General features: G+C 33.5%; 2 protein-coding genes across 2 annotated transcripts; both read left to right on the top strand.

The window, feature by feature from the left end:
* The first annotated feature begins 3,688 nt into the window (after window positions 1-3,688).
* LOC130628735 (neuropeptide Y receptor type 2-like) lies at window positions 3,689-6,316 on the top strand. The gene is made up of 2 exons (XM_057441727.1): window positions 3,689-4,338; window positions 5,152-6,316. The coding sequence occupies exon 2, from the start codon at window positions 5,365-5,367 to the stop codon at window positions 6,253-6,255; it is 891 nt and encodes a 296-aa protein (XP_057297710.1). The 5' UTR covers window positions 3,689-4,338; window positions 5,152-5,364; the 3' UTR covers window positions 6,256-6,316.
* Window positions 6,317-11,560: 5,244 nt separating this feature from the next.
* On the top strand, window positions 11,561-18,163 carry LOC130628640 (uncharacterized). The gene is made up of 4 exons (XM_057441622.1): window positions 11,561-11,595; window positions 11,717-11,819; window positions 11,975-12,609; window positions 17,469-18,163. Exons 1-4 carry the CDS (start codon window positions 11,561-11,563, stop codon window positions 17,695-17,697), a joined length of 1,002 nt encoding a protein of 333 aa, XP_057297605.1. The 3' UTR covers window positions 17,698-18,163.
* Window positions 18,164-27,993: the final 9,830 nt, after the last annotated feature.

Consider the following 27,993-nt stretch of genomic DNA (forward strand, 5'->3'; position numbering starts at 1 on the left):
ATCTCGAGATCGCAGCTTCCATCGCGAGATCGAAAACACCTTTCGATCTCGTATATCAAACCTTCAATTTTAAGATCAAAGTTTCCTTTGATCCCGAGATCAAAGCTTCCACCTTGAGATGTAAGCTTCCATCTTGAGATTGAAGGAAGCTTCGATCTTAAGACGGAAGCTTCGACCTCAAGATTGGAGCTTCGATCTTAAGATGGAAACTTTGATCTCGAGATCAAAGGAGGCTGCCATCTTGAAATGGAGAGATCAAAAGGTGTTCTTTGATATCGAGATGGAAACTTCGAACTCTAGATACAACATTGATCAATAAAATATAACAATACATCATGTGATTTTTCATTTTATTATTTTAAAAAGCTTTCTAAGGAAATTAAGAAAAACTAGTCGTTAGCCCGTGGAAAATCTACGGGTTCGCCCGTCCTTTTTGTACCGCATTGCGTGCTTCTCGCTATTGCGCAGCTAAGCTACCATTTTGCGTGACAGACAGACGTATACGGGCATTATAATATAGACTAGTCGTTGCCCGTGGAATAATCCACGGGTTCGCCCGTCCTTTATATTTACCCGTCGCAACAAAGTGGATATAAAAATATCGCATTTGATATTCGTGTTTCCGTAGCATCATTTTCTAACTCAGCGGGGGGTCCGCGCAGAGACAGACAGACGACGGCTATTATTATATAGATTAGGTTACGGTTTAATAAAAAAATGTAGACAAAAGTTATGCACAAACTAAGATAGACAAAACTTTTGATGTTTTATTGATTAATTAACTCTATTCGGGGTGGTAGGGGGATTTCTCCCTCCCTGCCAGTGTGTCCTTAAAAGATCTTCTTGACTCCATAGTTTTAGTACTACAGTTACTTATCATTACCTAGGTCTCATACCTTTCAAAACCATCAGCAATATAGGACTTAGGACTATGCTTAGAACTTTCAACTTGCGACATAAATTTGTGTAGTTAAGAGTACTCACCTTAGAATGTTGTGACACCTGGTTAACTAGGTTTACCGATTTTCTTGGATTTTATCCAACAATCAAGAAAAATCATATTTTTTCAGCCAATTTCAGACGTAATTGTTTAAAAAACCCTGAACAAATGTCCATCATTCGTTTGATAACAAGCAGTTGGAAACCTGGTCTCTCAAAAACAAGCACTAGAGCAGAAACAGGAATCTTTAAAATCTAAGGCTCCCTTTATCAAATTTACAGTCTCTTCCTATAATAACTCTGCATTGTGTCCGCGAACTTTCTGAATAGATGGATATTGTTTTCTCTTAGATGCTTTGAAGCGACCATATTTCGTGAAATCTAAAATTGTGTAAGAATTTCAAAAAAACATCATTGTCCTTTAAAATGCCAGAAATTCAGTAGAATTAACCCAGAATTATTTTTTATGCTTTTCTCAATTAGACTGATCTAATAGTATGATCTAACAAGTTTTAAGTCAATATATTTGCTGGTATTGTACGTCCAGTTATTGCTTCTTTGAGTCTCACAAACTCGTGTCATGAAAACCAATGATCCCACAGACTCGTGTCATGAAAACCACAGATTCCACATACTCGAGTCTGTGGAAGTACTTAATGGCTACTACTGTTAAAGCAATGTTTTTTTGCTATATTATTACTTGCTATACTAAAATTACTTTTTTTAAACAAAAAAGTTCTATCATAATAAAATCTTCAAAAATTACAACCATTGCTAGGCCAATTCCTTTATAATCCATACCAACATCCTTTATCGTTTTCACTGTTAATTATGTAAATCCAAACCATACCTGGCAACAGAAAAACGCTGGTCTAAGAAAGGTGATATAGCGTGTACGAATTTGCCCATTAACTTACGATTTAAAGACAAGAGACCGGATTTTTTAGGTCAATAAGTGGTCTAGTACGTATGAGAAAGTCTTAACAGACCTTCTACAAGCACCGATGAAGTCATAGTACTCTAAAGAAGCGTTAGTAGTTTTCTTATATTTTGACAATATTTTTTTTACATAAAAAACTGTGTAAAATTTATCCCGGCGAGTAAAACAGGGGCGATCCTTTAGCACTTTTCTGCAATTCATTAATACTTATCTCTATAAAGACGCGTCCTGGAAAGAAAACACAAAATGCAATATATAAAGGACGGACGACCCCGTGGATTTTTCCACGGGATAATGACTAGTATAAATGTATTATATAGCACAAATATGAAAGGGGTTTAGCATTACATCTTTAACTGCAACATCTTGTCACACAGCTTGTCAATAATTTGTAATCATTAAAACCTCTTTGTAAATTCTTTTCAAATGTTTAAAGATGAGCGAACCAAAAAAATAATTTCCTTGTTTATTTCAGTCGTTCTTATAAAGATTTTAACATAACAAAATTTCAGATAAACATACTTCTCAAGCATGAGCAGATTCTATCGCCCAAAATAAAAATCATAAATCACATTCTCGTCCCCAGAGTTCAAGATTTATCTCAATGAGCTCTGGGAAAGAGAATGCTGAATCTCAATGAGGAAACGAGAATGATAAATCAGCATTCACTCCCATTTCCTATTTTTTTTTATTTGACTTAAAAAAAGAGAAAATAAAAAGGTTGCTTTTCTGAATATTTTTTTCGATAGTTTCTTGGTTAACGATTTTGCTACATAAAACAACTTGTCGTTACGCGCATGGGAAAAAAATGCACACAACATCGCGAATCGAAAACATGAATTCTCGCAAAAATTATATATGACAAGATTAGCGAAAAAGAAGAAAAAGAAGAGTTGAATTTTAAAGAGAGGAGATGTTAAAGCTTATTATGAGCTGTGATTTTGATTTGTTTGTTTGTTTTTCTGCCCTTCCTTGAAATTGCTTTATTTAATTCTATTTAAGACTTAACCTACACAAATGACGTAAAGATTGCATTGTTTACATCATCAAAAACGCTATTGTTTAAATAGTCGAAAAATGAGAAAAACAACACACGTGAAAGAGAATATAAAGTCTCCTTCTCCACAATTAGACCAGTAAAACAAGTAGCGTCCTATATTAGAATAATGCATAGGACGCTACTTGGAATGCGCCAATGACGATTTTACCAATTTGGAATGAACAAATTTGAAATGTGCAAATGTTGAATTACCTCTATCGAATAGTGAATAATCGCGACCAAATGATAAATTAACACAAATAAATGATAAATTATTACAACCAAATGATAGCTTATAGAGACCGAATGGTGAATCAGCACAACGAAAGATGAATTTTTGGGACAGAATGATGGCTTGTCGCGATAGGATTTACAAACTTATTGAAGATATGGCGCTCCATAGAAAAAACTTAACGAAGGAACTACAATTATCATCTAGGAATATTGTGCGTTGATAAAATAGTGTGGTAAAACATTTAAAACTAAAAATTAATTACTGAGTAAAACATTTGTAGCCTTTGGCGTCTGTATTGTTTTAGAATCTTTTATCGTGTGGTTTGCGTAATTGTTAACCTGATATAAACAACTGATCAATACATTGGAAAGTAGATACATGTTGATAAGCCATTCAGCCTCGTTTGGGGTAAAGAAATTTGTAGTTAGATTGATAATATCTGTGCTTAAACATTGCAAACAAGAGAAAGTTTTTTATAATAAAGTAAATTAAACCTTTTTACAGAAGTTACGTTAATTCGAGGAAATAACGAAACGCTTTTTTTCTCACATGCTTTACCAAAGAATGATTTCAATAATTTGTAGCATAATTATACATAATAGGTCAAAATTAGAACAAATTATTTTAGAATAAAACAAAGAGGCGAGTTGAAGTTAACAATCCGTTAGAGATTTAGAATTTTGGAACGTGCGATCGTGTGTAATCTTGTTTATATTTTTGTTATTGAATATTATTGGTAAACTTGTAGTTCCTGCTTTTCTATCGTCGTCGTTGCTGTCGTCGGCGCTTAAATTATTTTGTCGTTGTTGATGCCATCGTCGTCGTTACCTTCCTGCCGTCGACGCTTTAGTTCTTTTGTCGTTGTCGTTGTCGTCGTTAAATTGCTGTCGTTGTTGTTTTGCCGTTCTTATTTTTATTTTATTTTTTGTCTGCATGTTAAGGTGGGCTTCTATGAACACGTTTGGAGCAACAGTTGTGCACGACAGTCGCACAGTAGTTGCACAACAGTCGCCGTTACGAATTTTCAGAAACACATGTTGTACAACAGATCTACACAACAGATTTTACAGAGCAAATTGAAGAAGTAAAATTTTTTTCGATATCTACATCAGTTGCAACACGACAAATACTGACTTTAATGAAACCGATCTTTACATTTTAAATCAATTAGGTTAAAGATACAAAGTAAGTTGCTTATATCATTAAAATTTATAAAGTTCTCTTACTATAGAACAACAACAACATTAATATAGTGTAATAGTATCAGACGTCATACAACTATTAAATTCAATATCGGTAAATATTCCTTCTACTTGTGTTAAGGTAGCAAATTGTGGGAAATATTTAGTGTGAAATTAAGCATGAGGAACAAAATTTGCATTGGTCTTTACTTCTTTAAAATGACACAAACAGGAATATTTCTCTTTTTTTTTGCTTCTTTAGCCATAAGCAGTATAGAATAACTCTAGATAATTCCAATAAACCTTTGTGAGTGAGGGTTGTATTATGTGTTGTAACTCTCTGTGTTCTTAAGTTTGTTTATTTTTGCATACTTTTTCTCCAAAGAGGGGAAGATTTTGGTTTACTTCAGAACCTACTTGCGTTTTTAAATCACTAGGGGTGAAAGGTGTCCACTTATATGTGTGCTTATTTATGACACACTTTTCCTTAGTCCAAACTTAACTTTTTGAAAATTAACAAGACTGATAAATATCTGTTGGGCAATCTCGTTCCAAGGATATTTTGCCTTTCGGTAAAAAATTGGTGGCAGCCTTAGATACTGCGTAATAAAGGCTCGGGGGGGGGGGGGGGGAGAGGAAGCCCTGGAGACGAAGATGTGTATTAATGCTTAATTGCATAAAAAAGTTATATGACAGTGATGAATGGTGTCATTACTGGTGACATGTGTCGATAAAAATGTAGTTAATGATAACAGTGCAGTTGATATGAACAAAAACAGTAATTTATGTAAATAGTAGAATGTCTGTGTTATTCTAGGTAAAAGAAATGTTTGTTGCTATACGTGTCTGGACAAGCATCTGTAGTTATGGAAATATACAAAGAAGATAATATCTTGTATTTATATAGTTGGATACATTAATTATTTGGTCTAGTTTGTTGTTTTATACATAACACAAGAGTTGATGTAATTTTACAATCAAATGCGATTGGAGTATTCCACACAGAGGATTATAGATATCAATCGTTATTATGGCAAATTGTACGTCTATACTATCGCGGATTGATGTTGACCAGCGACTTTACTTTGTAATCACATTCTGTATACTTTCTCTTCTAGCTTCGTTAGGTAACACTATCGTGTTATATTTATTCATTCGATACAAGAGATTACGAACGTCAACAAATAGATTTCTGGTTTCTTTAGCAATTGGTGATTTGTTATTAGGTGTCGTGCTGGCTCCAGTTAGTATTGCACAACTATTGATACCACCCCACCGCCAAAATTGCGCTGTGAATATATTAGGAAATTTCTTAACAACTTTAATGGCTATATCAGGTGTTACACTGGGATGTATTGCTTACGACCGATATTTGCATCTAAAGTCAACAGAAAGGTATCGTCAAAAAATGACTAGACGTAAACTCAATCTTATGATTATATTGCCATGGTTTACACCATTAATATTGTTGATAACAAAAGTGTTTGATGCTACCGTAAACACAGTGACAGTATTAGTATTAATGACTAGCGTTTATACTGTCTTGCTATACAGCTACTCCAAATTGATGATGTTAGTAAAGAATCGAATACGCCGAGGAGATATACCTATAGACTCTGTACAGGTACGAAATCGAAATATAACCAATTGTATTGGTTGGATTGTATTGGTAGCAATCATATGTACAGTACCAGTGTTTCTAAATCGAGTATGTTTATTGATTTATTTGACGTCAAAGAAAGGTTGGACTGTATATGAAAAATGGCAACCTTTGATCTTTGCAGTGTCACATACTTTCTTCATACTCAATTCATGCATCAATCCGATTTTGTACTTTTGGAAACACGCTGGATTCCGAAATAGATTTAAAAAGATGATCAGACGAAAACGAAAAATTAAAACCTACCCTAGCGTAAATTAGGTGGAAAAAAGGTTATGAAGCTGATTTGAAAAACGAAAGAATTAAATTTATTATCTGTTGATACTTGTCATTGTACATTGACTACCAACTTTGACACTTTCTAATTATCTTAACGTTCTGACATATAAACAAACACATGTTTTGCTAGAAAATTATAAAGCATAATAAATTTCTTTTCAATGCAATACAGGTCCAAATTCTTCGAGGGATATAAATTTCGAAAAAAGCACTGATAATCAAAATGGTAACAGGACGCTTCTCCTTTATTAAGTGGCCCAAACTGATTTATCTCGTCAATTTTTGCCCAGATAAATTGCCCCTGACATACCCAACCTAGAATAGCTCCCTGAGATAATAACCGTTGGTGAATCACTCTGAAAAATTTTCCGAAAATAATTATTGTCTAACAACAAAAATCTTTTTCTTCCAATCTTGTAACCAAACGATGTACTATACAAGCTGTCTTGTTGTTTGCGTCTTCTGTTAGTCAAATATTCTTAGTAAAAAGATGCTATTTAACAATCTTTTTTTTATTAGTCAGAATAGATTTTTATGTTTCTCCGTGTTTAAGGATTATTTTATTACGTTTTAAACCCATTATCAAAAAAAATATTCAAGATTTCGACAACCTAGCATACCTGTAAGAAATTAATTCTTACGAAATAAAGTTTTGCTTCAAAAAAAAAGGTTTCCTAAGAGGTAGATTTCTTAAAGTTTTCCTAATACTTTGTGAGCATTAAGTGCCAAGGATTTCAAATTATTTTCTCAACATACTGCAAAATGACGACCACTGAGGTTAAACATCTTAAACATAAATTTGATTAAAAAAAAAACCCGTTTAATTACGGCGAAACAAAATATTTTACCTTTGCATTTTCAGTGAAAACCTTAACTAATATAAGAAACGGCTATTTTAAGAAGAAGGACTACATATGTGATACTGATAGATGCTGTGTTTATAAACGGAAAGTGTTCCTTAAAAGGCAATATTAAGCCGTAAGCTACCCCTTTAATTAATGTTACTATCACTACTTGTCTGTATTGAAGAAGAACTACTTTGTTCATCACAACATACTGCCAAGCAGTGAGCGGGATTCGATCCGAACGCAGTGAGGTCTATAAAAATAACACATCAGGTATTTCACCACGTACTTCTGAAGACCTCCAACAATTAACATGGCACTCCAGGCGCGGATCAAAAACACCTTTACCAAGCAAATCCTTAAGAAAATTTTATCCACCATATTTCTCGCCTTTTTTTAAGGATTAAGTAGTATGACTCTTTGGGTTAATTTCCTGTTTATGTACTACACAAAAACAGAACTGAAACAGAATCAGCATGGGCAAAAACTTGCGCAAAGATCTTTGCATGCTACATACAATCACATTTTCAGTTCCTCTGCCACCTCTTACACATCTGTGTACTGCTTTCACCTGTGAAATAGATTTGAGATAATACGAAGCAATAAGTTTAGGATCGCTTTTTGTTCAATTTACTTTCAACCAAATAATCTTTCCACTATACCCATCACAATAAAACTTCCTGATAATTAAGCCTTACTTACTCCCATATGAAGGTTAGCATAGTTCTTTGAGTGCTTGATTTGCCACACTGAAAAATCAGCACACAAAGTATTGGGAAAAGCGTGTTAGTGAGAAAGTTAATTTGAGAAGACAAGTTATAAAACAAGTTAGTTAGTTTGTAAACACACGTTGGGAGAAAAGTTAGCAAATCATGTTAAACCAATATTGTTATCTCCGCATTAAAAGTTTATTATGACAACTTTATTTCAATTGTTTTGTTAAAAGTAAGTAGATACTTTTCTTTTTTATAATATGTCATTATCGTATTATTATTGTTTTTAATACTATCAATTTCTTCAGTTCTTCAGTAACAAGTTCTTCAGTTACTATTAGGATCTGTAAATATGGTCGAAGTGTATTCAAGAGTCCAAGTTGACAGACAGAAGCAATGAAGCACAAAACACACTCAACTTGACACCCAGTCTTAAAATTTTGGTTTATCCTCATTGAATTTCCGCGCCCGAAGGCATAGGAAATTCTTTAAAACCGTCGTTTTTTTCTTTTGGAGCATTTTTTGAGAAAAAATCGACCCTGGAATTTCATGTTGCTCCGTCACACATGTAAACTTCGTACCCAAGCTCCTTAACTACTGGGAAGTCTCGTATTGACGTTTCAGGCTAAAATTGGTATTTGTTTTCGACAAAATTTGGCACAATTAACAAAAAAAGTATGCTGAACATCATGGTGACATCAAAATTTTGATTTTTGTCACCTAAATGCCATTTTAGGCCAAAATTGGTCCAAAAATTAAAACCACTTCATTTTCGGCTAAATCTGGCACAGTTAACAAATAAAGTATGCTGAAAATGATTATGGTACAAAAGTTTGATTTTTTGTCACCTAAATGTCATTTCAGGCCAAAATTTATCCAAAAATTAAAACTGCTTTATTTTTGACAAAAATTGACACAGTTAATAAAAAAAGTATGCTGAAAATGATGGTCACATCAAAATTTTGATTTTTTGTCAACTAATGCCGTTTAAGACCATAAACATTTCAATCGCAAGACTTTCAACCATGAATGATAGGCTGTATTTTTTGTTAGCAATTTCTTTTAAAATGTGAGTTTAAGGACACGTTTCGGTTTGTTTGCGTTTGTTGTAAGATATAATGTCACTGGTGTGCTTTATCTTCAGAGGTTCATGCACCAAACCCCTTCGAATGTTTGGCACAATAACACAACGAATTAGCAGGTTTTCATCAAATATTTTGGTAGCGCGCGGAAATTCTTAGAGCCCCCAGGGCTTCTTGTTTTAAGTGAAAATCGTTATAGCGAATAAATAAAAAAACGATTGGTTTATTGCTATTTGTCATTGCAGTTGAAATTTAAAGGCAAACTTATTTTCAAGACCACCAAATAAAAAACTGAAGAAATAAAAAAATAAAAAAATTAAGTAAATTAGGGTTAAGCAGGAATAAATTTTTGCTTTTACCATTGCTAACTTTTGCTTTTGTCATTGCTATGACTTGACCAGTGTTTGAAAAGGAAATCTTAACTACCTACAATCGTAAACAAAATCATTGAAACAAAGGTAGATTTTTTTATCATTTTTTAAATGTGGACAATAGCGTGAAATGGTCGTTACCCTGAAGTGGCTCCCTCTAACACCCTGCACAACGCCATAACCACGTTGGAACTCTCGAAAGTCCTGAAAATCCGTAAAAACTGGTCGTGTTGAGGTAACAATAATATTCCATGATTGTACACATTAAACCTAAATTTCATGCTTAATAATTTTTTTCTTGTTTCATTTTTATTTCCTCATAAAATAAATTGTTGGCAGATATTTCTATGACACATTGATTATGAGTGGGAGAACATTACTTTAAAATTTTTAATTGTCTTAAAATGCGCACGTTTTTTCTACATGAAATCATAACTAAGGATAGTAGCTACCTAAGTATTACAATGCATGTCTTAATATCGGAAGTGATTCACATTTTATCTATTTACTGGTAATGGGAAATAGATAAAATATTAAGATCAGTTTTAACATGCAATGTGAACAACGCAGCCTCCCCAATTTGTAACCTCTGTATATTGAGTGTCGGTAAAGAATACGAATAGGACTTAAAATCTAAATACGCAACAAACGAGTTTACCGGAGGCCACTTTGAAAAGTTTTCACGCAATTCTTATTATGGTCTTAGTACCTCGTGCAAATGTTTTGCCTCCAAACAGAAAGCTTTTTCTTAAAACTGACCCTTAGATCTACTTATGCGGAACCATACGCTTGCAGAGCGATTGTCTGCACGGTCGAATTTTAACATGAGAAGACCAGTTCAATTGTTAGTGTGTAACCCACATTTAAATGGTACATATTTCTATTTATCAAGATTTACATTACACTACGTATAATACATTATTTGTACTAACTTTCGTGTGTAGCTACTAACCCTTAAAGGGCGAGTCTCACAAATATCTGAGCAAAATCGGGCAAAAGCAGTCCCACAGTTAAACTACAATAACCGTCGAGGAAAATGTTGTCATGAAAGGTGCTCCCCGTGATTCAGAAAGTCAACCAGGTCTTGTTCTCAGTCACCAATCGCAGCTTCAATTTCAGTGCTCTTTGTTGAACAGCGCCCTACAAAAAATAGCGCCCTACAAAATTTAGAGCTCTAGGAAATAATTCACCCTTTAACAAACCTCACCTTGCAATGCGATATTCAAATAAAATAATGTCGTTTTTGTTGTAGAAATTTTTCTTAAAATTATCCTACAGCTGACAAAGCAACTTCGTCCCCAAGACTATTTGCTTCTCTACGGCGCTGCTATGGTCGAGCTTGCTGACAAAGACATTAAAAAAGATATGTATCATTTGCTTCACGTCAACTTTGATTTAAAGCATTTTGATTGCTGAAATGTTGCTTAATGCAATGATTGATAAATTTTACAATAACCTTCCGGTCTTAAATAATTTTTGTGAAGGCTTCCATTTGCGACCTAATGCCACCTAATACATTTTTTCATAATAAATTTTCTCATCATAGGCACCTAAATCTTTATGGCGAAGAAAATTCTTAAATTCTAAATTCTTACACTAAAGTTTGTCCTTAAATTAAGTTTTAATTTTTTGTTGGTTATTTATCTATACTTTTGACTAAAATGCAGCGCTACCTATCACCGCGGAAGTTATTAGTTGTCAAGGAGGGTTGCTACTATACAATATAAACCAGATTTGTGTAAATTAAATTTAATTCGCTAAATTATGTACCCACGACATTTTATCATTTAATAAAATAAATTTTTGCAAATAAAATCAAAGAATGTTAATATCTGGAGGATTTTATACCTCGAGTGAAAAAGAAAATAATTTAGAACACTGATTATAACAAAGGATCATTAAAATTATTTGTGTAAAGTCTTCATTAAGACAGGTATTTTCTTTAAAAAATACTTGTTAACATTTATACCTCACGCGCAATTTAATACCTATGCAATGTAATTTTTTGACCCATGAAATTTAGGTAATTCTAAAAGAATACTTTGCAAGTTAAAACCAAACCAAAAAGCATGCGTTTGGAATTTCCTACATCTTTACTGGTAACTTTAATGTGTTCAAATTTCCAACTCCAGCTTCTTTGGTTTGAGTTACAAACACGGTTAGTTCTGAACATATAACTGCAATAGCTCCGTAAATAAATTTTCTCAATTTTCATAAGCATCCACGCGGTTGTTAAATTGCGGTTTTAATTCTACTTTTGTGTCATATTTAACGCTATGGACTTTTTGTTTCTATGCAATTTATTAGAAAGGTAATTTGTAACAAAACGAGCTCGTTATAAGGCGAGTTAGGAAATTAAAAGAAATAAATTACTGCTTACATCTATATATAAAATAACAAACTTGCACTTTATGGCATAAAATTGTCGGAAGTAAGAAGTCAAGTCGACGTCGCATAAGAAAAGTTAGTGTTAATTATTTGATCTTAGATTTCCTGAAAGATAAATCATTTTGTTTGGGTTCACATCTAACAATGGTAAGATTTTTGTTGTTTAAATTCTTCTAACCATGTAAATGCCACGTTTTGATAGTTTTCTAGTCGCATTTAAAATATTCTATGTGTACTTCCTTTTCAAGCTCTCTGTATAAGCTGAAGACAGACGAGTTGCAATACTGCATTTTATTTTGTAGGTTGATTTACGACTAGCGCTAAAATTACTAACACTTTCCATTGTGTTGCTTCATGCGATTACTGACAGTGACGGTGCACATCACAAAAAATATCAATTTCGTTTTGATAAACATCGTTACCACTCTCATAAGCCGTCGTATAAGCCATATAGACCATACAAGCCATATAGACCATATAAGCCATACAAGCCGTACTGTGATTTAAAATGTCAACAAGCAAAAGATGCAAAGGCTATTCGAGATATGTACAAAATGGCAGCAAAACTCAGTGGTGGTTTGTTTGCTGTCTCAAAAAAAGACGCAATGAATTTGACAAATTTAGCTAATCAAGAAATACGTCAACCATCAAGTCAATGTGAGCGCAAGCTACCGAAATTCACTTCATGCAAAATTGAAGAATTGCAGCATATATACAGCACATCACCATGCAAAACAACTAACGTAACAAAAAACGATGAGATTGACGAAATGCAGAATGAAGTTGATCATGATGATGATGACATTATGAGAGACGATGATGATGGATCAGTAACAACAATCAGAAGACCATGTTTAGCACGTGGCAGCACAAGTTTGAACAATAACTTACGCTTGTGTGAGAAATGTGCTGCTACAACTGTGTTGGCACAAAACATGTAAGTCGTTTATTGTTTTACACATTTTTATGGGGATATAGGGGATATACTGTTTACATTTATTTACAGCAAATGTTGCATTTATTTTTTTAGTAAAATTGTCCGTATGGGCAGATGTAATGTCGTTTTAGCCTAGTGCAGAATATACTCAAAGGAGTAGGTCAAAAAACAGGAAAAAATAAGGGTTTTGACAAAAAATTATACATACAGACATCACTTGGGACATGTATATGGATTGCGGAAAAGTTGTCACATTACTTGGTTTAAATTCTCAAACCAATTTTAAGCCGCTATTATCGTACGTAAAAAATATCTCTTAAAACAAAACGTTACACACGGAGGAGTGGCAATACGGCACTGCAAAACATAATCTGTCATAAAAAAAAATAAATAAAAATAAAAATAATCATACAGCAGATTTTAAACACGCGTATCTAAAATAACTTCAAACAATAGCTTGTCTAGGTAATCGTCCATAATGGCTGTTTACCAGTACAACCACATGCGTTTATTAGTGTTATCAAACATCATTAGATGTGTTGATTATGTAATATATTGCCATAGATTGATGAAATATGAAAGTGTATAAAGTATATGTATAAGGAAAAGCTATGCTGGTACTTAGTTACTTCTCTATAACAATAACTGTATTTTGTGTGTTTAATGGCTACACACAGTTTTGTTACGGATCTTCCTCAGAGTATATAATTTTTTGATGAACAAAACAGTCGACAAATGACTAGTCTAATAAATATGTGACAAGTCAAACCACTTACGGGTTTTATTGTTATTATCAAAAGTATTATACTACTAACCAACGTCCTAAAACCTGGTAAAACTGCTCCTAAAACATAAGCATGTCTTATGTACTAAATGCATGTATGTGACCTATTTGATGACTCTTTATGATCTTAAAAACAACCAATTCATAGACGTTTCATTACGAAATCAGGTTAAAAGATGAAATTTTGAGAACAAATTTGTTTTATAAAAAAATTTACTACAGGTGTAAAGTTGAGGAATATCTGACAATATGACCTCATGTATGTATTTGTTTTCTATATCTAACGTAACAGTTGTGTGAGAATATTTAACAAAAAGCGAGTAAGAAAAAGTATTTCATCTTTATTCACGGTTAGTTACGCGTAAAGAAACTCTATTATATTTTTAAAAAATCTTAAAGGTTAGGTAAATTCTTCATAAAGCCAGCGCAAACAAGTTAAATATATTGCAACTATTATTAAAAAAGTTTGATTATTTACAAAAATTGTCTTTACGACAAAAAAACCTTGTTACTATGGCAAAATATCACTCATGTGCAAAATTATGGTTTTTAAATTGGATGACACACGCAGAAAAAAAAGAATTAAAAATGTTAATTTTGCATGAATAATTGTATCGTTTCCTTACTCATCATTCACAACGATTCTAGTGACGAGAACACTTAGAAAGTCTTAGCAGTGGATGTAATATTATGTTAGCATTTCACCTACGCAGTCGTTGGGCGTTTCTAATGGAAAAAGCGTATAGTAATTTTTGACTGGCCACCCAGGACGGATTTATCAACTTTCTATGATTTTTAAGGAAAGTTTAACAGAGGGGGAGTTTAATAAAAGATTTATGGCAAGCCTAGTACACAAAGGACTGACACAAATTTTTTATATAATAAGATAGTAAAGAATCCATCAACATATTTTCGTTCGTGCACTAAAAAAAGCAACAGGAATTCAACAGTGGCTTTCGTGTGTCCGTAAAGCGATTTGTTTTTCTTGCGAACGGACAGACATAAAACGGTTGTTATCATTATAGAGACTAGTCGTTAGCCCGTGGAAAAATCCACGGAATCCTACTTATTTTCCATATCAGTATTTCCTATATCCTTCTTCACCTGTTAACATAAAGTAATATAATTAATTAGCAGTGGATCAAAATGAAGCTGCAGTGCAATCATTTTGCACAAAGACAAAAAAACGGATATTAATGTAAGAGACTAGCTAGTTAACACGGTGTTTGACGCCCCCTTGATTTTAGTACATGTATACAGTGTGTCATAAATCCATTGCAGTACAACGAAACACCAATTTCAGTGTAATGTATTTTCAAATAATGTAACAGACTTTTCCCAACATCCGAAATACCACATATATCATATCAAAAAACAGTAAGCCAGCATTTTTTTAAGAAATACATTCCAGGATGTTCAAACATTATTCGTGAGTAACGCGGGGTTGTGGGCCTAGCACAGAAAAACCATGTCGCATATCGAAGTAAATCGCTTAACACATTGCAGCATTTTAGGCGCTAGGATTTTTCACAAAATAATCAAGTTTGAATGAAAACTCAAGCCACACCCTGTCAATACCCTGCGTATCTAAAACCGCCCAATATTTTATTTCTGATAGAATAAATTTCGTAAAAAGTGATCATGGGCAAAAAGAAACAGTTGGCTGTATCTACCTAATCACACTAAAATAGTAAACAGTTTTCTTTATACTCTTGTTGCATTGACGCTTAAAGTTACAGGCACCTGGCTACATTAAAGCAAAAAACAATACTATAAGAAATTTTGCAGCACTTAATAAATTGAAAAATAAAGAAATGTGGCTGCTCTTTTGTTAGCTAGCAAAACCTAAACTGAAGCTTTGTTAAATAAATAAAATTAGATTGGTGAAAATAGCACACAAAAAATAAATTTGTTTATGCTAAAATTCATTACACGAAACATAGCTCTCTCTCCCTCTAATTAAGATTTATAAATCGTCAAAAAAATGTTGATATATTTATCTGAACATGTGAAATCTTCTTGAAATCTCGTCAATCCAACGCAAACGTCGACATATAAAAAAAAACTTAGTGGTTATTATATAAGAGGGGTCCTCGTGACTGGTGACATGATCACAGAAAATGTGTGGTATAACACGACCTGCAATGTATAGTAACACCCATTTCTTACAAGAGGTAAGGGGGGGGGGGGGTTATATAGAATTTTATTAGATATTTTAAAAGACAAAGAAATACGTTCAAAAGTTGTTTATTTTCAGACAACATTTATCCCAACAGTCGTCGGTGCCTTATTTATTTGATCATTTACTGTCTTTGGGCGCAACCCGATTCTTTGGGCGCAACCCGCTTTATAGATTGCCTAAAGTAACCTAGTTTGTTATTGACGCTTATAATAGTTTAAATTGTCAACAAGACGTTGTTCAATTGTAATAATCATATCGATTGTTAAAGATTGAGAAAAACCGCTGAATCATTCTTAATTAGCATTTATAAATTGCATTCTTATTAATTTGAGCTCTGGCATTATTTCACAATTATTTTATTTATTACTTCTTCTAATTATGGTTATTATTTTTGCTTTTAGTTTCCTTTATAGAAATCCAACATTGTAATTAACGTCTCATTAATACTACGTTATGGCTCCTCATGCTGAAATTTCCACGAGCTCAGAAGATAATCTGAGCATGCGCACAGTACTGTCATAAATTAATTTACCACTAAGAAATATAAATGATCAGCTCTCGCGCTGTGTGGCTTACATTGCGTTTTGAAATTGATTTGTTAAAATCAAAGCTATTTTAAATTTGTTTTAACCTAGTCAGTCACAAGAAATGTTACATAATTTTCTTACATTAACCATTTTTCTGTCCTCTTCAATCGAGAGCTACTAACAATGTTTTCAAAAGTGCGTCATAAAACTCAAGAATGACCCCTTCATGCTGACCATTTTTTTACTTTTTTAGAAACGCTAAATATAAATAATCTTCTATGCAATCAGTTTAAAACTTCCTTTGGCATACATAACTTAAGTGAACTAAAAAAAAACTTCACTATTGCCAAACTTCAGTGGTAGAAATAGTAAATATTTTGAGGGATTGATTTTTGGGTTTGCTTAAGGCAAACTTACACAAACTGCTAAAACATTGGCTTATTTCTATTTTATTAATAAAATTGGATGAGAATTAGTAAAAAAAAATTGTCACAAGTATGAATTTATATTTAAAATCATTCATAAGATTTTTCTATACGCATTTTATTCCCGCGAAAAAATAATAACGCCGCTAACTAGCAAGAAACCCCACCGACCTCTACTTCAAAACACTAAAACAATGTCCAACAACAAAACTGTAACGACATTAACAAAATTTAATCGATACCTGCCAGTATATTTTTATAATCAGAATTTGAAATGCTAATTGACTATTAAAAATATAATCTCGGCATTCTTTTCAAATTGTAATTTTTGCAATTACATTACTGAAATGCAATAGATGTGTGACGCGGGTGCTTAGAACAGAAACCAACGGATAGATTAATCACGTACATCACTAGTTAAACAATATAGAAGCTAACGCATTTAAAATAGGCTTAACTCAGAAATTAGAGAGGGATACATTGCACGTCAAATTCATGCTGGAGGGCGGAGGGCGGAGGGCGAATGAAAAGTTACAACTCGCGATTGATAAAACGAATGACTTTATTATTTGTGAGCTGTACAGGCGACCATTGATTTTTTTCTTGACGCCAATTTGAGGTTTTAAAGTTTGGGATTCAATGCATGCCCAATGCATTTCGCTCCGTAAGATGATTAGTTAATTTACCAAGTTCCTTTTCTCTTAAGCATTATTTATTGTTCACATACTTTGAGGATAGAAAGTGTTTTAGAGAATTCGCAAAAGTTTTTTCCTGCAAGAACCTTATTTTCGTGGAGCCGCGAAAAAATTTGCGGTAAATATGAACCTCATACGTTTTTTTGTTGTTGTTAAGTGTGCGTTATATTTGCTAAGAAAGAAGTAATAATTTACTGTCACTGCTACCATCTTTACCTTCTTAATTTATTGAATAATTTATTTTAGATTTCCGCGATATCTTAACGAAGTTATTTGCGACCCCCGGAAATCAAGATGTCTACGAGGCGAAGGGCGATGTTTGCAAAATTATATTTTTGTGGAGTTTCGAAAAGATACAAAAGAAGTTGGCTTTGCAAGATTGGGCGAATGGATCAAAATTCAACAAAGAGTTCGTACATCCTGTTCATGTCAAGTCCTTCCAAACTCACATTTATTTAGACGCTGGGTGAACTAAACAATTGTGGATTTTTTTATTTTTTTTAAGCAAATGGTATGCACAAGAAAAGCAGACATGTAAAAGAATTAACACTATCTATTATAAATGTGCTTGTTTGAATTGATATTCTTTTTTAAATACAACAAAAAGTTAAGATTTTTTGGAGTAGATTTATTCGTTACCTTAGGTACCTAAATTAAATTTTATATCGTATCGAGTATCGTAGTTTAATACTCAACCTTAATCTCGGGATCTTCTACAACTTTAAAATAGAAAAGAGTTTTCGCAGGCTAAAAATATTTTTGCGCGTACGCAATAATAATCTGCTCAGCGTGTAATCCTGCTTTAACTACTTAGAGACTTAAACCAAAACCAATAATACTGTATGTAGTGTCTTTACCTTCTTTTTCCATTATTACTAATGCTCGTTGCTCGTCCATATATAATCGTCTTCTTCAAAGATCTAAAAAGAAGTTGTTACGTACGCCTTCACATTCAACATTTATTTCTAACTAGTCGTTAGCCCGCCGAAAAATCCACAGGTTCGCCCGTCCTTTTTATACCGCATTGCGTGTGTCTCGCTACTTGCGCAGATAAGCTACCATTTTTCGTGACAGACAGACAGACGTATACGGGTGTTATAATATAGACAAGTCACTTTTGACGCACGAACAGACAGACGACGGCTATTATTATAGAGACTAGTCGTTGCCCGTGGAAAAGCACGATTTTCTAACTCAGCGACAGAAAAAAAATGCGGCTATTACTAAAGAGATAAATAAATGGCGCGCTCAAGGAGCTTATTTGAAGCCAATACTATTTATTTCAATTAACAATTTAAGAATCTTCTGAAATTTCTGTGTTTTTGTTGCTGATGCTGCTCTCGAAATTCTGTTCACAAGTAATTGCGCCAACAGTGATACTAATACACAGTGGTTGCAGATGAGAAAAAAGCAAAAGAATTATCAGTAGCTTGAGAGAGAATAGAATTATAAGAAAATTTATATCTTGAATTATTGTTCTTATTTTATCAAAAAATTAAGACGCAGCTTCTTAGTTTTTAAACTAATAAAATGAGGCTGTTCTTATTTTTTTTTTTTTTTTTTTTTTTGTTTAAAAACTCTGACTCGCGATTCTATAAATTTGTTCTATTAAAATTAAAACGTACAGCTAGACTGTTTTATGACTGGACTAACAAAACTCAATGTGAAAGGCATCTTGTTTTTTGTTTGTTTTTTGTTTGTTTGTTTTTCTTCTCAAGAAAAGGTATTCTAGCTGACAGTATCAAGTACTTTCCAAATCGAATGTGCCCATATATTAGTCGCAGAAATTGTCGTTTAAAAAAAATTCTGTATTAATTGTTATTCGTTCTTATGAAAATTCTCAGAAAAATAAAATTCTACAGGCCTTTTATAAAGAAAAAACTTACTTTTTTTACGTTAAAATCATCTGTATCGTGTTATTTCTTCTTTGCAATAAACAAACCCCGTATCACCAATTTTTTAAAAAGTCGTACAAAAATTCGCGCCAAGTGGAAAATTGAAGTTAATTTCATAACTCTCCATGTCGGTTGTTATAACTTTGCCGTGTAGCCTTGTAATAAAATCCAATTATCGTCAAAGGGGGAGAGATTCAATGATGGAATCCACGTTCTGAAATGGTTAAGTCGTTTAAAAGAAAAATGGTGTTTAGTTCAGGTGTTAAGGTACGTGTGTTGAGTGTTTTTTTAAGAATTTACTTTCTGTTTAGAAATTTTTCGCCGAAAACCGTGTCCTGCCGTAATTAAGTAGCGATTTCTTTCACAAAATGTATCTAGATTTTTTATAAAACAAGTTTCTAAAAGTGCGTCCAAAAGGATTGTACAAATTTCTGACATTTCTGGGCGAAAGTGTGGTTTTGCATAGTTTATGCAGTCTTGCAGTTATTAATATGGATGTGGCTAAAACTCATTCTTGTCCGTTTTTCATTGTAATACAACATATTAAAAAACAGACACAAATCTTTCAAAACACTAGTACAGTGAATATATACGTAGACGGTTATGCACGATTAACATACCTTAAGGAAAGAAATTTTCGCGGAATATATTTTCGCGAATCGTGTTCCCTGGTCAGTATTTCTCCCCTTAAGATATGAAACGCGACATGCAACACTGAACAAGACATAAATTACGGTCTACGATAATAAAACCATATTGCATGGACAGAAGCACTACATACAACTACAGTAGAATTCTGTTTAGTCGTACCCTGATTAAGTTGGACATTCGCTCAGTAGTACGGATTTCTTATCCTCCTTGGATTGACGACCTCAATGAAGCCAAAATGCCCCGCTTAAGTCGTACCCCGGATAGCTTGGACATTCACTCACCATTTCCCTCGGTCCCTTTACCGAAAAACCTAACGTAACTCGGACATTCTGACATAAATTTACACTATTTCCTAAGAGTGTTAATTCTTTAATTTAACATGGCATCACCCAGCAGAGAAAAACGTGAAATAGAATTGCGTACGATTGTTAAAAAAAAATATGAAATTTTAAAATAAATCGAGAATTTTTGAAAGGTATGAAAGTTATAATATTTGACAACATTTTGGTTTAAGCCTTCTTGTCAGGTATTTTACTATCTAGTTACAGCACTAGTTACGTTATGGTTCTGTTGTTAGTTATTGTTTTATTGCGAATTTTTATTTGCGTCAAACAACTTTAAACTTTTCCATATTTTCTTTGTTTACCTGCATTTGTCGCTTTCTTCGTCCCTTGACAAGGACGTTATCTCTGATCTGATCTTAAGTCTAACTAACTTTCCACTTCTGTCGACTATGTACGGTGTTGAAGTATTTTGACCGTCAAATTGTTCCAGACTTTGTTTCACTGTCTTCTTGCAATAATCACTGATGTTTCCACAAAAGGTGGTGATACTGATGATACTTTCAGCATCCGTAAAAATAGTGTAAAAAGATTCATCGTTCAAACTTTGATCATGATGACTGAAAGTGTCAGAAGTGTCAGCGTAAGAACAGCGCAAAGGATCGGATTTGACATTTCCATTAACCATCCCTTTTCTTGGTGCACTAGAAAATTAGCTTTTTCCGCCAACGAAGTTTGTCCTGTCATCACTTTTTCTCCCATGACTAAGAAACTGCATAGCCCCAATCTGTGTCTAATGAGTTGATAATTCAATATGGACAGATGTATTTGCCCACCATTTACTTCATTGATTTTCTGAATGGTTAAACTATTAAAGGCAAGAAAAGGCCAACAGGTGCAAATGGTGAGCGTTTCTTTCAATTTTTCTCACAGAAAATTGGCTATCACTGGTTGACGTGTTTTCCATCGAAGAATTTGACATTTCACTTCTAAGTTATCATGAATTATCCTCTTGAAGAGTTGTTCTTCATTTAGAATGGCATGTACTGTACGCTTTCATTTACTTTTTGCCCAATTAATTGATTGAAGAGTGTTTACTTATACAGAACGGATTTTGCGTGCTTATTTAATCTATGTCTTCAGCTTGTTTTAAATCTTCCACCACCAACTGTGAAAACTCTGTTTTCGGACTCTTTCTGATAATTTTTTTGTCCAAGATTTCGACGCCGTGGTTTCAAATATTTAGCGAATGATAAGAGCTGTGACTCATATACATTTTTCAAGCATTCTTTAACAAGCGTGTATGGTACTTAAAGTTTTTTTTCACTTAGTTTGATCTTGTTAAGAAATTAAGATCACTTTATTCTTCCGCAAGAATTGTGGTCCACTAAACCTTTATCAATGTTTTTTATACTTATATCCTTGGAGGCATCTTCTGCAAGATTTAGAATCGATGGTACATGCTTCCATTGGGTTTATGGCATTGTTGTCTTAAATGTTTTGCATTCGATCCGCTACAAGCATGTAAAATCGTTTAGATTCGTTACTAGTGCTTCGTTATATAACATTGGCGTTCGACTATTGATAGTTCTTCCCATGGCATGCTACCAACTTCAACGGCGACTGTCGCACAGTTAACTAATATGTTGGGATTGAAACTATCCCCCATTAATATCATACCTTTTTAAGCATTTCAGCACCCTAATCGTCTCATAATGCCATTTTTTACACAAATTCTGCACAATTTTTTCTACCTTGAAGCAAGAACTGAGCGGATAGTTTAAGCGGGTTTGGAGCTGATAGGAAATAGCATGCATGCCTCTTATTTTTAATAATATATATCTTGAAGTGTAATACGAAATCTAAGAATGTCATTCTCGATTTAGTACACGCTAAGTGCTCTGTCTGCAAATATTTTCTTCCTATCCAGAGGTCATGTTTCTTGCTGTTTTCTGCTTAAACTGACTGTTGTTTGAAGTAAACTTCGGTAGCTTAAACCCACTGTTTCTGCAAATCTATGATTTCTCTGATTAATTTCATTTTCCATAAGTAGGAAGAATCGCTGATAAAATACAAACATATGGTCGCTTTTAAAGTTGTCTATCACCTTCATTTCAAAGAAATTGTTGTTATGCATTCCTTTACTGTGAGCAATTCGTTTTGCTTCATGAAATGATGTGTTGCTATCTTATGTGAAGCGACACCTGTTCGGTAATTCTAGTGTATCTTAACACGTCCTTATTCTTTCCATTTAATTGATCAGATCCAAGGACAAAACAAGGACAAGAATAAAATAAAAGCTGTGTTGCATTCTTCACACATTTTTTAGAACACATTACAGGAAGAATTTTTGATACACCTTTTTATGACGTCAAGTAGTTTTCACTTATGTCTTTTTGTTTGCTTTTCCGCTGAAGTCACTTCTTTAACTTAAATTTGTATTCGGTACGTAATAGCGTACATATTTCTTCTTTAATAATTATTTCGTATTTTATCAAGAGATTATTTGAAAAAATGAATTCTATAACCTTTTTTAAAACGGGCCGATCTCAACTAGAACCAACTTTATTCTGCACCGTCCCTTTGAAATGGTTGGGCACCAAAGGAAAATACGAAGGCAAAGAGAAACACAATAAAGGTGAGGCACAATATTTACCGACGTTTTCGCGGTGTTGCACATTCTGTGTTGTTTTTGACGACTCTCTCCTAGCTGACTTGTTCGCGTTAGAAAGAGACTTTTGACTTTTTTCGTTATAGGTTATATTCTTTTTCCTGAAAAGGTAAAAAAATAGGAGCTTCACATCATCTTACTGATCTGCTTTCTATTACAGTGGACTCTCTATAACTCGAACAGCCACAAGGAAACGGAAACCGTTCGAGTTATAAAGAGGTTCGGGTAATAGAGAGTTAAATATCTGAAATATATTAAAGGACTGAAAAAATAAAAGGACTTATTACAAGCTCGTGAGCTTGTATTAAAACGCAAATGTGTCCTACAAGAATGGAAATTTTTGCCTCTCTGAGCACCGACACGGGAGTAGTCGTGTGTTCGAATCTTATCTTGGTAACTATTTTTACTTTTTTTTTTCTTTTTACTAACTCGTAACTAACCATGTCCGAAATAATCAATTGCAACGTCACAGATTTAAATTTCGTACCTAAACTCTCTAAGTACTTGGAAGTCATCTAAATGATGTTTCAGGCCAAATTTGGTATTTGTTTTCAACAAAACTTGGCACAGTTAACAAAAAAAGTATGCTGAACATAATAGTGACACCATAATGTTGATTTTTGTCACCTAAATGGAGTTTAAGCTCATAAACGTTTCAATCGCGCGACTTTCAACCATGAATGATAGGCTGTATTTTTTGTTAGCAGAAATTGTAAAATTGGGTGCATTGTGGATGTTTCATAGTTGTGCATTTTTAATAGCGAGATAGTTTATGCAGCGCCTGCATATTGTTTATTTTTTAAAAAGATAAGATTAGTGTTCACAAGCTTTATTTAACTAACTGGTAAAGTAAAGGTGTTTCCACCAAAGTTTTCAAAAGTGAATATAGGCAGAATTAAGGTCTCCCCCCAAATGCCTGGAAAGTAGTGTGCGAAAAATAAAATTTCCACAACAATACGTAAGAGAAAAACGAAGACGCTCCACCATATATAAATAATTACGAGAACGAAATTCTTTTTGTAGCGAAAATAATTTCTCGTTCTCGCTTTCTTCTTTCTGTCAGTCAGTTTACCCCAGACTGACCCAACGAAAATTGAAATTTCGAGGAATTTTCCGTTCAAGAAGATCTCACAAATCAATTTCGAAAAATAACTGCGTAGTCCACAAGAAATGTTATTGCCCATCTGAATAGCAAAATATGTCGTGTCTAACTTTGTAACAGAAATCACAATTTAATAGATAGCTTTTTGTAAAGTTTATTCGCGAGGTTGTTTACGTATATCATACGTCTTGTTTTCTGCTTTACTTTAATGCCAAGGAATCGTGTTTACGTTTTGTTCGAAAGACATAAGAATCATTTAAGACCCCTCACACATGTAGATATGAAACATTCGAATCATTTAAAACTCTATTTACGTTTACTCTCAGGTGCTTAATACAAGGAGGGGTCTTATAGCTGGGGTGAGTCGGTATTTTTGTGAGAACCAATAAGCAGTAAGGGGTTTATTGAACAGGTGGGTCAGAATGTTTACTGAGAGAAGAGATACATATGTCATACAATATGTGATACAAAGTAGGTACAAATGCAGTGCGTAACAATCAATAAACGTAGTGCTAGCTTGCGTCAATGATAGTAAGTAAATACCAGCAAATACAGAATGTTCAAAACAAAAACAAAAAAACGTTCGAGTTAAGCAGCGATTCTAGTTATAGGGGTTTGAGTAGTAGAGTTTTTTATAAGGGTTTATTAGGAAATTTCGACCGTGCCAGCGAAATCGTTTGAGTTAAAGAGACATTATAGGGGTACGAGTTAAAGGGGGTCCACTGTATTGTTATTAGGGGTCCAAAATATATAGTACTGTGGCAGTGGTGTTTCATCCAATTTAGAAAGTATAAAGAAGAGACAATGTTGGTAAGCCTTGTTCTATATTAACACTTCAGTTCGGTTATTCCTACGCAGATTGTTTTAAAAGTCAAAATCTTTTTGAAATTCTTTTGAGCATGACCGCATAGTCTTGTTTTGCGACTAAAATGGACTTTCGCCCTAAAGGTATTTTTGGTGAAATGTAACTAAGTTTAAGAGGTAAGATAAGTCTCGTTACCAGGCCTCACTATCCAAGATTTTTAGAAAGAGAAATATCAGATTAGTCGGCAACTTCACAGACTTAAAAAAATCCCGACATTTTTTGACTAAAATTCCTGACACTTTCCTTATTTTTCGTTTTAGGTATTTTGGGCTAGCACAATTTTCTGACATTTTAAGTACAAAAATCTGGCAAAGTTTGCACCCTGTAAATCGCTGGCCTATTAATGACAAGATATCAATATTTTTCAGGTTGTTTCATTGAATTTTGTTCAACATTGAGGTTCCGTCAAGATACTGAGGTTTGTTTGGAAAAGGGAAATACGCAATCGTATCAACGTAGTTAAACTTCGTTTTTGCTTTACTAAATTTGTCCAAATCGAAATTTAAATACAAACAAAAAAGCGTTTTTTTAGAAAGAGTAAAGTTTCATCAAATGGTATTTAATTTTTCTCCACTCAGTATACATTCCGATGATAATTTTAACCAAATTTGGCTTTGTTGCTGCTTGGGAATTTAGCTGTGTCATTCTCCTCTAACCCTTAAACTTTATGACTTTATAAGGATAAAAGAGAACTTGATGCGTTACGAAATATTTCGATTTAGGTAAACACACTTAAAATTATACTTCGTACTGAATCCTCCAAAGTGATATTTCAGCCAACTTTTTATTAGATGAGAACCGCTAATTATTTTAGTGACGTACACGAAAGTTCTTAAGGTGGGAAACTTTATTACCACCGGAACCATTTAAACATTGTGCGCAGACGAGTGTGTAGACAGCCTTCAATCTCATTTCTAGGGCTTTTTATAAAGAAGTACAATATTTTTGATGTTTGTAAGAAAAAGAGTCCTGACGATGAAGCTGTCGCGAAGCTTTTGAAAATAGGAATACAAAATTATCAGTGAATTTTTTTATTTTTTTTCGTAGACACAATATTAATCCCGGAGGTGAAGAAGTCATGACTCTATTGACACTCGACGTATATTGACACATCCAAGTATGTACTTAAAACTTTTTTTAAACCACAATGCATTTTGTTATTGCATAGGGCAATAATAAGGCAGCTGCACTTTATAAACTGTGAAAAAATGTGCGAATGATGCACACATTTCCCGCTTTTTTCTTGTTCGCTGGGGACCTTAATCAAAGAAATATAATAAAAGAGATGCCTTTAATGGAGTAAATTTTCTCGAGAATTTTATTTCGCAAATCAAGATGCTAATTTTTTTTATATTTAGGGAAGGTTTAATTTCGCGAATGGATAGTGTCAATCAATTTTACGAGAATTTATTTTCGGGAAGGCCAATGACAGTTACATAAACATGCTTTTATTCTAAAAGAATTTTTTTTTTATTAAATTGACATTTGGTTTTTAGAACAATAAAGTCTTCACTTTACAGCTGCACATGTCAGCAAAAGAACAAAATATTACTCATAAAAAGCATTTTGCGGGCGGGTTTAAAAATTGGTCAATTTATGCGAACACTATATATATGAAATAACTTTTTGAAACCTTCAGCTGATATAAAAACACAGGACGTAACCTGTTGTTACCCTGTTATAGCAAAATCATGGCCAACTTTTTTATTTTAAAGAATAAGGTTCCGTAAAAGTTTATAAATCAACGGTGAGTGACATATACCTCCATGGTGACAGTGGAATTAGCACAGGCAAATGATGGTGTACATCTGTGTAAAGTGCTTACAGCAGTGCATCCTTTCATGAGTATATAACCTCCCAACATTGACCTAAATAAAAGCACGGGCAACAGCCAGTCGTTACCGCGTCTAACTGTAGCATTCACCCAGAATTTTCTTTTATTTGTGGAATAATTTTGCGTTCCATAGCAAAGGTAAGTATCTTGGTAGGAAAACAAAGACATACCACCTAACCACCAGTGAAACTTTAAACACAGGTTACAAGTTTGTACTGCTATTTGAATACGTTTTAACACAAGAAACACAAATACATCTGAGAATTTTTTTAGGGTAGTTTATTCATAGCTAGCTGATTTACTAAATTATAAATCCGTCTATTTTCACTTTTTAGCTAGGTGCACAAAATATTAAAGAAAATAACAATTTTGGCTACTATAAAAAGCTAGTTAAATAGCATATTGACTAGGCTCCCCACAACATGCTGGATGCACTTTTGTAGCACAACTTAAAATTGGTTTCAGGTTGGCTGAAAAACGTCCACCTTAAAATTATATATTCCTGCTAAATACAAAGTATCCAGAAAGACCTTTAAACCTAAACTCAACCCTACCCCACCATACCACTCCCAAACAAAAAAATGGTCTTCGTTAGCGTAGTCCCGATGGTTGCATGTTTCATCCTGAAATGTGGAGGCCACGGAGAAATTGAGAAATTGAAGCGAGCACTCAATACAAAGTCGGTAAAAATCGGGTTCTGTGCGGGTATTCCGAAATAAAGCTGTGCGCATCAACTTTAAATACAGGTATTAATAAAGAGTTCCCCTGAACTTATTTAGATATTTTTGGGGGTTTAGCTTTCGAAACTTTCTAAGTTGAGCTACCACTGAATTTTAACATCAAAGTTAAAGTTATTTCTCTCGAAGTAAATGACTATTTTTCTAGCAAAATGTGGTAAAAGTAGAACATGGTGGGCACTGACTTTAAAACTTTAAATTTTTAGAGATTTCGAAAACAAGATGCAGATTTCATAGGAAAGGAACTCACTTTTACAGATGTTTTTTATAAGAATCACATTTCTTAGATTTTAACCTTCTTTTATAGTGCTTTTTAGCAAATTCCCTGTATACACGTGTTTTTTTATACTAGAGCGTCTAAATTTAGAGGCTGGGTGTGCTCATCGTTTTACGTTTTATCCTCGATTGTTCTTATCTGTGTTTTTCAAAAAAAAATTGTGAAACGTTGAAGTGTATTTTTTAGAGGACACGTAATGTTGGGAAAAAGGGAAAAACACTTTGAAGGTACTTGGTTTTCGTAATTCTAATCTCGCATTCGAACCTGCATTACTTTGTTTTAAATGATTAATGTTCTTATCAAGGAATTCAGGCTGAATACATTCTTAATGTAGTCTTATTTTTTGTCAAAATCTCAGCACTTACTTTTTTCCTCAGGCTTAAAATTTCAACCTCCAACCTCCGTGTTTCCCTAAAACTTGCTCCTTTAAAAAAAGGGTAAAAAAAGACACCGAATGG

Source organism: Hydractinia symbiolongicarpus, chromosome 15 (assembly GCF_029227915.1).
Source record: "Hydractinia symbiolongicarpus strain clone_291-10 chromosome 15, HSymV2.1, whole genome shotgun sequence".
In the NCBI taxonomy this organism is placed as follows: domain Eukaryota; kingdom Metazoa; phylum Cnidaria; class Hydrozoa; order Anthoathecata; family Hydractiniidae; genus Hydractinia; species Hydractinia symbiolongicarpus.